The sequence below is a fragment of the Bombyx mori genome, chromosome 1 (genome assembly GCF_030269925.1).
Source record: "Bombyx mori chromosome 1, ASM3026992v2".
Classification (NCBI taxonomy): domain Eukaryota; kingdom Metazoa; phylum Arthropoda; class Insecta; order Lepidoptera; family Bombycidae; genus Bombyx; species Bombyx mori.
Window position 1 is genome coordinate 6,317,022 of NC_085107.1, and position 12,022 is coordinate 6,329,043.

At 35.1% G+C, this 12,022-nt stretch overlaps 1 protein-coding gene across 2 annotated transcripts in view; it reads left to right on the forward strand.

Annotated features, from left to right (window-relative positions):
- Window positions 1–756: 756 nt before the first annotated feature.
- The window catches only part of LOC101743037 (bestrophin-4), a 49,916-nt gene continuing 38,650 nt past the window's right edge, over window positions 757–12,022 (forward strand). Inside the window, exons 1-2 of one of the 2 annotated variants that reach the window (XM_004929750.5) lie at window positions 757–1,232; window positions 8,761–8,871. In XM_004929750.5, coding sequence (XP_004929807.1) covers window positions 1,162–1,232; window positions 8,761–8,871 — 182 coding nt within the window. In that variant the 5' untranslated portion in view covers window positions 757–1,161. The remainder of the gene's footprint in view (window positions 1,233–8,760; window positions 8,872–12,022) is intronic. The other variant, XM_004929749.5, reaches the window with a different exon arrangement.

Here is a 12,022-nt window from a genome sequence, read left to right on the forward strand (position 1 = left end):
TGGTGATCCGCACCCGTGGGTTGTGCAACAGGCCCCAATGTAAGTCATCGCTAAAAAATACATATATTATACAGTGAAATGATCAAAGTTATTCCGATTTTGTGTTCGTTGACCGGAAACATTTCATTTTGGAACGTAGTTCCCGATATAGGAGTTCACTTCGGAGAGTGCGATATCGCAACTATGTTGCAAGTCCATTGTTTAAAATAAAATACGCGGAACAAGTGAATATTTAATATCGCCCATGCAAAGTACTTTATAACTCACAACAAATTTCTAATTTATTGGCTTAAATCATTATCTTTATGTTAGAACTGAATAATATTTATTCATCTGCAGCTTATAGATTCAGAAAGTTTTTTCTATGAATGGCTTTTTTCTTGCCTATTTAGCAGAGACGTCCCCGTATTAATTATGATATTATAACAAAAAGAACGTTTACAGTTGTATCGTATTGCTTGTTTTATTTATTTGCAATACGTAGCTGATCAAGTCGATTTTTGCAGCGTATTACATTTAGTATCAATAATTAAAAAAAAAAAAATTCATGAAACTGTTCTTGTTAATTGAAAATTGTTAAAGATATTTATTTAGGAAGCATTTAAAAAAATGGAAAGATACTGGTAACCTTTCTTAAAATTAAATAGATTGGCTTAGGTCCGACAGAATAATATAATGTAGGTTATTTTGTACTTAGTGCTTGTTATGTGCGCCATCTAGCGACAATACTCGTAATGACGTCGAAACAGAAAGCCTGCGATACAAAACCTCCAAGACGAGGGGCTGCGCCCGCGCACCTCGTCGCTTGCATGAACAAACACCGAGTTGTTCTAGCGACATGCCGATCGCCGACCGAGGTATCATGCATCAGTCACATTTGACGTTACTTTGTGAACGGAGCTCTCGCGCGCCCCTCCTATGCTTCGCTTGAATTCGAGGAAGGCAGAGTGCATAACACATCACCAGAATGTGACAAAATAAGTGCACCACTTAGCCAATAATTTCCTTTCGCCTTCCTTAAATATCAAACGGCTAACAAACTTTTTATTACTTTCTAAAACGTATTTAATTTTCCGCGTGTGTCTCATTCCAAGCTTGCGCCAACAAAACGTGCGTGTCTAAATAAAAATAATTTAATAGTGTTTTAAACTAAACAAAAAAATGACTATATCGTACGCCGGTGAAGTACCAAACGGCAGCAGTTTTGGTTGTTTCTGGAGGATCCTCTGCAAGTGAGTAGTAATCGTCGAGCCTAATGTCTTTGACCGCGTCGAGGAGCTTAGCCAGTTCAGACGGCCACTGGTCCCGTGGAGTCGCCTGAAACAGCTGTTCGGTGTCATGTCTCTCCGCCTCGCTCCTACATGACGAAATCGCACCAATCGTCCGTAACCACACATTGTCTATAACAATAGCACCTCTCTTGCGACTCATTGTGACGTGCTTATTGTGTTTTGTATATAGAATATAAAGCTAACCTCGCCGTATGTTTACAATAATCTGGCGGTCGAAAGTTTGTTATTAACTGTCATAATTAGAGAGCGAGAATAAAGTGCGGAGATGACCTTGATGGCGTCGAATTGATGTATGAGGCTTGTTCAGACCTAACCGGGCTGATTCGATGGCTGGTTATTCGACCCTGACAACGAAATGTGGCGAAAGTCACTATGACCCATATCTACCACTAAACTTAAGCTCAGCGGATTTAATTACAAATCAAATGTTCGTTAAATACCATTAACTTTAAATAAACTTATCCACTGGTACTGTTTAACTTCTTCAAAAATATTTTGGTTTAATTCATCAACATTTACAGAATTCAAAGTAGTTGTTTGATATGAGAGACACGTCGTAGCTGTGATTACTTCAATTTTTTTTTATATCCATAATTAACAACATACAAAATAATTCACCATAAATCTAAAATATGTAAACCTAAACTAAACACGTATAAACGAATAATCTGTATTCATCTTAAGAGAGCACATCAAATTAAAGTCAAATTGCTATCTCCTTTGAACTACAGCTAGTAAGTACTGTACATGATTTTAATTTATTTTTTTGAGAATCCAATTTAACGGTAAGTGAAATAAGTCACAATGAAAAGTAATTTATTACTATGTGAACCAAATTATAAAACTTGTTTGAGTCAACCAATCAATGTCCGTTACGCGGTAATACTTCGTAAAATCACTCATTAACGATCTTGCAAAAAAATTAACTCGACTACTGTATCTGAAAAGAAACATTCGTTGAAAATCTATCATACAAGAATCGTGTACGTAAAATGTTTAATAGATTTAGGATTTCATATAAAATATTTGTCGTAAATAATCGTACATACCTACTCGTTCCACTAAAGGTTCTACAAAAAATATTTTCACATATTGATAAGAAATACTCCAAGTATTTGCGACTAGTAGACTCGATTAAAACAGTTGAACATAAAAAAATTATGCACATAAAAACGAAAAAGTATTTTAACCATATTTATGAAGATTATATTGGCCACGTATGTGTATATATTTAATGCGAAATTAAACCTTCAATAACGTCATATAACGTGAACAACACAGAGAAATATGACACATATCTTTAAAAGTTATGAGTTTTAAATTGAAAAATTACTCGATAAAGGCAATTAGAGTGTCGTATTCAAATTAAACTAGATACCTACTACTAAAGTACGTACAATGGATTTGTTTAAACTAACTAAAAAATAGCGGGGTTTAGAATCCGAGGCGTAAGATATACGATGTCACGATAAATTTAATATTTATGAGCACTAAAATGCTTAGTTTTGAGTAGACTCAAGAATAGAATAAAATCAGAAATACATCAAGAATTTCATCACAATGTCACGTCAATGATGATGCAATGACAGTAATTGCTAATGAAGTTAGAAACCGTTTATTTCATATCAATAATCTATCGGGTTATATGAATTGTTAATGTAATCAAATATTTAATTTATTTCACGACGATGACGTGTAGATCCCACTAAGATTGGCCCACTCTGAGAGCTCCCACTGCGATTTAAACATGTTATTCATTATTATCAAGAGTAGAACTAAGCCAGAAAGTATTTGAAATTACTGTTAGTAATAAAATTATTCACACTTTATTATTAACTGAATACATCACACACCGAATACACCTTACCTTTGAACAGTACGTACACACTAACTTGACGCAGATAAGCGCGCTGGAAGTTAATCACGACATTTGTATTAAAGAAAGGAAATATCAAACTCGGAATCTGGCAGAAATAACAAGCGTATAAATAATTATACAGCTTATTAATCTTCGCATCTTATCCCATTGTCACGATCGGATTACTTAAGTTATACACAAAAATAAGTTACTAAGTTATGTCAATTTAAATAGAGAAAAATTATAACCCTTTTTCTTTCTAAGACAAACAAAGAAAATTTGTAAGGATAATCTCCAGTTATTATAGAATTTGTTTTTAGTTGTTATATTTAGTAAGTACTCGTAAGTCGTGTTATATTTAATTTGATTTTTGTAATTATCTATTGGTACGTATAATTTTTACAATCTATTCAGTCATTAACACATAGATGACGAATCTTTTGTTCAAATAAATCTCAGTCGAATATGACTTATTTCAGTAATATTTATGACTTTGTCGAGTACACACTATCATCATGTCTGCTAAATAATAATGATCACCTGTTTGTAACATGATATAAGTACGTGACAATATGTCCCTTTATATAGCTCGGCATGAGTAACTTCCAGTGAACACAATCACAATAAGTATAATGAATTAGCTCTTAAGTTACGGCGTATACATGGTGTATTTCATTATTTAGCTAAATTGTCAGTAAAACGTTAAATGAGTATAAACAAATAATACAGCAACGGATTGAATAATTTTTCTTGTAAATTTATAATCGCTGTTTACATCGAATGCCATGCTCTCAAACGTATTATTATGTTGCTTCATTTCCCAAAAAAACATGCTTTTCATTAATTCAATACAATAAATTTAACACTTGGTGATCGATCCGTTCCACACATAATAACTATTTAGAGCCTGTTGTGTATGATTAAAATACAGGCTTAATGTACGTCTTATTGAATTAATTTTACGAATATATTTTTTGCTAAACGAAACGTTGTCAAAGGATCATAATCGACCACTATCTGAAATTAACAACTATGGTGCCATCAAGTATGTATAAAAGCCATCCTATACCTAACGCATATATATCGGAATGCATGAATCCATCTCAAATATTTGGAAAGTACATTGTTTTTTAATAAAAACCCCTCTAAGCTTTATGTTGAGTTTCAATGAGTTATTTGTTGGGCAATCCGTATATTTTTATTGGTTGTAACAGTCGTTGATAAAGAAGGTCGAAACAAACTGATATTAGTAATTAGTAAGCGCGGTTTATGTTCCATTCAAGGTTCGCCGAAGGTCACCGTGGCAGGTTTTGGCTTCTATCTATTTTGTATTCTGAATGTAGGAAATCTATTGCAAAGAGATTTCAATTGTTTTCGTGCTAGCCGATTATGATATTGCAATTTTAGTGATCGTGTGACCTATTGAACGATGGTCATGCTAGGGGAAAAGTTTGCAATTGTTTTCGTAATAAAACCTCTTCGGTCAATCAAAAAAAAGAAAACACCGTTCAAAGATTAATTATTATCTTTGTTTTCATGTAAACCAATCGCAGTTGTTGTTTATTTATCTTTGTATAGTTTTTTTCAGCTCGATTCGAAAGTTACATCTTTGCCTGACATTCCAGAGATTATTATAGAGAAAGTTACGTCGAAATCGATTCGATATCTAGCGACATAACCGAGATACATAGATTCCTTGCCATTATTGTGTAACCGTGTTCGAGGCTGTGATATTAGATATTTTGCATCTTCAAGTTTTCATAAAATTATTTGAAATATGTACTACCTAATAGGATTCTTTACAATTTTTTTTATTGCCCGTATTTTTTATTGTCGTACAGGCAGACGAGCATACGGCCCACCTGATGGTGAGTGGTTACCGTCGCCCATGGACTTCAGCAACACCAGGAGCAGAGCCAAGCCGCTGCCTACCAAACTACATACTATTATTCTTTATTATTATTATTATATTATTCATTTTAGTTCTTAGCCCCAAGGCATTACTAATTAAAACTATTGAATAAAAAAAAGTTATATAGGAAGACCTCTTATTCCAAAAAGTACGTGGAGCCGTAAAAGTTGAGGTAATCAGTCGTAGATTGTAATTCTTAGAATTGCTTAAAACTTGCTTTAACGATTAGCTATGCAATTATAGTTTTAATTTTTTGTCTCCTCTGACGGCAAACAAGTTTAAGAGGCTCGGACAACAAGAAAAAAAACCACTTTGATTTTTAAAGAATTAATTTGATATATAATTCATTCGAGATAAATACGCGCGCAGTATAAACTGGATAAAATACAATTCAACAGACCACTAAAACTAAATTATGGTAATTTAAATAATTGAATAAAAGAACAGAAATTTTACGCCATCACAAGGTCGATTCTGTTACTGTCTTGTAAACACTCTAGCATATGCCGCGTCGATATTGTTCGGGTGCGGATAATAGAACATTTTCTTACTGTATCACTCAGCTTATTCTAAATACATACTTTAAATATTTTCAGTCGTATTTTGTCACTAAACTTATTCTAAATACATACTTTAAATATTTCCAGTCGTATTTTGCTTAATAAGAATATATTATTCATTTTTCTCGACAGATTTTCAGTCGTTTTTAAACTAATCATCGTGATTCGTATTAAATAATTTAACGACCACAGTTCGTGTATTTACTATCATTTTAATATCATACATGCGCTGAACGAGTTACTGTAATAAAATAATCACATGAATACGGGTAGGTATTTGAAGTCGTCGTGGCCTAAAGGATAAGATGTCCGGTGCATTCGTGTTGAGCGATGCACCGGTGTTCGAATCCCACAGGCGGGTACCAATTTTTCAAATGAAATACGTACTTAACCAATTTTCACGATTGACTTCCACAGTGAAGGATCATGTAATAAAAATCAAAACCTGCAAAATTATAATGACCGGTGGTAGGACCTCTTGAGTCCGCACGGGTAGGTATCACCACCCTACCTATTTCTACCGTGAAGCAGTAATGCGTTTGATTTAGGAGGGTGGGGCAGTCGTTATAACTATACTGAGACCTTAGAACTTGTATCTCAAGGTGGGTGGCGCATTTACGTTGTAGATGTCTATGGGCTCCAGTAAACACTTAACACCAGGTGGGCTGTGAGGTCGTCCAACCATCTAAGCAATAAATAAATTTTTTTTTAACTTAGAATGTAACTAGAAGAAAGGCTGTCACTCCGGCGTACAGACTATTTTGCAAAAACTTAGGGGTAGTCTTGAGAGGCTATACCGGCGTAACCTAACGGATACGGCTCACGCGGACCAAACATGACGAGGAAAAAAAATTCATATCGGTTTGCCCCTTTGCTGCGTGAAAGCAATGTCAATCCATCGACAAACATGAGCATTTGATAAAACGCCATCACTTTACTAAAATGTCGATGGAAACGAGCAGTATCCATGCAGTATCTATGAGAGGGAAGCTTTCCCCATAATTAGGATAAGTAGTTGTGTTAGTAACTTCTAATACGATAATGATATCGATAACATTTAGAAATCGTGATCGAATAGACAAGTTTTATGTTATCTTACGTATAATTGAGTCTTAATTTATGAATTGAGGAATCTCTATTGTGCCTATACGATACGATACGATAGGACCTACGATACACTGCATTCACATTATGGAGGAAAGAAAAGTTGTAAATCATTGATCATTAAGATTGGAAACGTATTTCTTTTTAATTTTAAAGTAATATTTGAAATTGAATATTAAAATGAGGATGACTTATAACTTACACAGGCAACTATGAAAATCAAGCCGCCATAGGAAAAGCGTCTTTAGACAGGTCGATGAGGTCGTTCTCGCGACTGGTATCATTTTGTCTAAATCGTAATGTAAAAACCCAACAAGATTATTCGAAAATGACGTCCGCGTTGAAAAATTATATTATTAAAAATTTAACTTGCACAATTTATTTTGCGTAATTACCGGCAATAAAGCGTCTTCGGAGGCCACGGGCATTATCGCTGTCTTATTTATGTCGTGAACCATTTATGTATTTCGGTTTTAAAGATAGGGTAGCTGTCAGTCACTCCAATGTTGTTGTATTTTCTACCTCTGTTTTTTTTTATTGCCGTTTAGGCAGACGAGCATACGGCCCACCTGATGGTGAGTGGTTACCGTCGCTCATGGACGTCAGCAATGCCAGGGGCAGAGCCAAGCCGCTGCCTACCGTTTAAACGTCAGATGTCAGGATAGTCGGCGGTATTCACGTTGTAACTATGCACTTTAATAACCATTTACATCATTTAACAGCGGGCTCCTTTATTCGATTGAAATAGGTAGGCGTTTATTGACGCATGTATGTACATGGTAGATCAGAGATAATCGTTTTGTCAAAGCTGTTGTTGTATAAGTTGTGACATTTGTACATTTACTGCTGTCGTATTTGTCTGCATGTGTGCATTAGAAATTTTTGAAGGAACTGTTGTGGTTTTTTTTTATTGCTTAGTTGGATGGACGAGCTCACAGCCCACCTGATGTTAAGTGGTTACAGGAGCCCATAGACATCTACAACGTAAATGCGCCACCCACCTTGAGATAAGTTCTAAGGTCTCAGTATAGTTGGTGCTGTTGATTCTCTATATGACAAACTATGTTTTAACCCTAAGCGGGTAGGTTCTACGGACTTAACTAACGGATAAAAAAAGTTGTCCTAAAAATCAATTGTATTTTTACTGTACTACTTACTCGAACCGTTAACTAATTCGAAACGATATTTTGAAATGCGGGAACGTGAAACGTTAAATGTTTCATAAACTATAACTGAACTGAATAACTCGAGCGTGAGAGGAAAATAAAAAAAACTATAAGTCATATTTTATTAGGCAGGATATCTCTTCAGTTTAATTCAGTTCAGAGTCAACACTCAAAGACTTCAATATCTATGAAACAGATTAAAAAGCGAGCCAATTAACTAATGAAGTCCTCCTACGCCTTTCGCGTTTGCTTAGGTACTGCGAGTTGTTCTGTATTAACTAACGTTAAACAAAAGTTTTTATGTTTATTTACTGTTTGTCGGAAACGAAGTGCATTAGCGATAGACATCAACCTTATTCATTAAGTTAAGACTTACCTGCCTGTGTTTACCTTGATGATTAAAGTGCACGGCTCTAGTCTAGCAGGCCGCATCGTTTCCGCAAACGTCTACAAAATTAAGTGACTTCATCGCTCAAGTTCAGATGATACAATTACGTCATCGTTTTTGATAATAACTTTTTTTTTGATAAATTTTCATAATAGAAGTGTCTGTGGCTTAAAGAATACGACGTTCGATGTGCTTCTATCAGCAGTACTTGGCATACCTACAGGATTTTTGTTTGCTACCAGAACTCATTGACTATAGATCATGAATCCCCTCACTTTGTCTTTGAAATATAAGTATTATGTATTCATTTAAAATGCATCTAATCCACTGATTGATTGCATTTTATTATTAATATTTATATATTTGTAGTAAATAGATAAAAATGAGTCTGGGCTGCCCTTACGTCTATAAATTAGCAATATGTTAGGATTTTTTAACGTTACAATGAATCAATTAAATTTTCTAAAACCACCTTTTCAGATGGAGAGGCAGCGTCTACAAGCTGGTGTGGCGCGAGCTGCTAGCATACCTATTGCTTTACTATACAATAAACTTATTGTATCGCTTCGCACTCACAGAACAGCAACAAAGGTAAATTCTTTTTACTATAAAATTATTCTTTATTAGCATATATAGGCACGCTTATGCGAGCTTATGGCGGATCTATCAAGTAGTTAGCAGAGCCTATAGATACCACAATGTGAGTACTGCCACTTTCGTTGAGTAAAAATGAACTTCTAATTGTATTAGAATAATGACAACCCTGCGCTGTATAGCGCAATATGCTTTGTGGCAGAAGCGTACACGGTGCCAGCTGCTAACCGTGTGAGCTCACAAAACTACAACATATTTTACTATTAAGATGGGTAATTAAGTCTTATAATTTCGGAGAACCCTAATTATTGTGATGTGCCACGGACGGAAAGACCAAAGGCTGGATTGCTTATCGCGTCTGTACTTTTGACGTAGAAATTAGGTTTTATTACCAGTAACCAGCATCAGCCAAAGTATGAGTTTCTAATAATGACGTATAACCATACTTTCTTTTGATAATTTGAGATTGGAATCTTAAATGATTGATTCAGAAATATTTATTAAAATTAATCTTTAGATGAACTACAAAGTAAGGTACGCGTTCCGAAATTTCTATTACCTGTATATACATTGTTACTAGCATTAAATATTCCTGCATAGCAGTATTTAGGCATGTTCTAACATGAATGAAACGTATACCGAAACAGGACTATTTTTCTATTTATTGACAGCACACAGACGCGGGCTGCACGGCCGGTTTAATCAACTCCAATAGGTTGGAACCTCCCGGTCTACAGAGATTTTCTCTGAATTTTGTACTACATGTTCCATGAGATATGAGTGCTCTGAGTAATTATTTGAGATGATTACGTCATCTGAGTTTTATCTATTCACCACCTATCATTGTAGCAGGGGTTGGCCGTATGTACTGGAACCTCTGCTTTTATCCTGCTTTTCTAAAGATCGTTTATTTTACCATTCAGCTCTTGAATTAACTCGCGTCTCCCGATGTCTTTTACTGTTTCTTCGTTGTAAGCGTGGCTTCAAAAAGTCCTGGAAGATAAAGGCTTGGCTCTGCCCCTGATATTGTCGATAAGATGTGCTGAATCTGGTTTGTATATAAAGGCGAAACAATTTTTTTTTCAAATGTTTTTACGAGTTATTGTAGCCGCCGCGCCGTGTGTAACATCAGATTCATCATTACCATACTGACACCAGTTTGACGAGTTACTGCAAATTGATGTTATATACTAAAACTGTTCGTGACGCTTAAAGTCTGTCCTTAATGGATAGTACCTAACATAAATATTGTATACATAAATACATACAGCATAAGACCCTGTTATTTGCATTTTAAACAAAACAAAACAATAAGAATGTGTGAATGTAAACGTGGACAAGGATAAATATTATTATGCGACTTGGAAATTCATTTTGACATTTCTTTGCTTGTAAACAGTAATTAACAATACAGCTATAGCCATCATCCACGTATGTTATACAACAGTTTTTTTTTAAATGCGAAGCTAGTCTTCGATTTGAAGAATGATTACAGAATAACTCTATTATTAAGCAAACATAAAAACATACACCAACCTTTTAAAGCCATTTCGATTCGTGAGGAAAAAATGACTTCAGCAAAACGCGTGTAAGAAACATAAGCGGCCATAAAATATAATTTATCACTCCACGTTTGATTATGTTTTCGAGAAATATATTTGCAATTGTAACTTGATGATTTGGAATGAGGCTCTTGCTACACGGTCAGAGCAATTCACAACAGAACAGAGCACAATTTTAATTGCCTTTTAATTTCTATAACTGAATTTAACTGGATGGTAGGATCTCTGGTGAGTTCGCACGCGTAGGTACCACCACCAAGGGTGGGGCAGCCGTTGTAACTATACTGTACTTAGAACTTATATCTCAAGGTGGGTGGCGGCATTACGTTGTAGATGTCTATGGGCTCCGGTAATCACCTAACACGAGGTGGGCTGAGAGCTCATCCACCCAATTATGCAATAAAAAAATAAATAAAAACTTAAGACCTTAACCGTTCAATTTGTATGTTTTTCTTAAGTTTCAAAAAATAAGCTGCCGTATTTTCAATTTACTCAAAATGTATATATTCAATAACATACGTTTCTCAGTTAAGGCGACAAATTTTATTATATTTATATTACATTGTTATTTTATTATTACATACATTATTTATACGAAAAATATTATACACATCATTATATGGATTCAATGAAGAGTATGAAATTGCACTCGCGATTAGAAAACATAGTTAATGACATCACAAGTACAGATTTGTATAAAACTACCTCCAATTTCTATTACTGTGGAGTCGATTTTGTTATTGTACTAGGTTTATAAACTTCACGCAATCTTTAACCTTGCCTTGCCTTTAAACTGTTGCTCACCTATATCGGTAGGCAGGGGCTTGGCTCTGCCCCTGGCATTGCTGAAGTCCATGGGCGACGGTAACCACTCACCGTCAGGTGGGCCGTATGCTCGTCTGCCTACAAGGGCAATAAAAAATAATAATAATAATGTGTTAAGGCTGGTTGGTAGCAATGGTCATTTCACCTCGCCCGAACATTAAAACGGATCAACGAACGAAGAAGTTCCTCCTCCTTGCATCGATAATCCTCAATGCTGAGGGTCGTAGCCTTCTCTAACAACTTTCTCCTGGATTATTCAAGAGAAGAAGAAGTTACTCAATAGAAAAAGATCTTGAAAATATGTAGTAAGGTGCATTGCAATGATAATACAGATAACATCGGACGCTTATATAAATACATTTATTACATACTAGCTGAACCGGCAGAATTCGTAGTGCCTCAATCGAGAAATAAAAGACCTAAACTTTTGTATAAAATAAACTTAAAACAAACAAAAGGAATCTATCCGACGGGGGACACATCAAAGGAAAAACAAAATTATAATTTTTATTTTATTCCAGTATTTTCATATTTATCTACCTTTTAAACCTTCTCTGGACTTCCACAAATACTTTAAGACCAACATTAGCCAAATCGGTTCAGCCGTTCTCGAGTTTTAGCGAGACTAACGAACAGCAATTCATTTTTGGAACGAAGTTCCTTACGGCAGGCTTGGAGGGGATAGGGATTTTGCTGCGCGACCGAACTGAAAAAAATGTGATAGTAAAACCGTAAGAAAAAATCCGTGGAAAAAAGTGCGT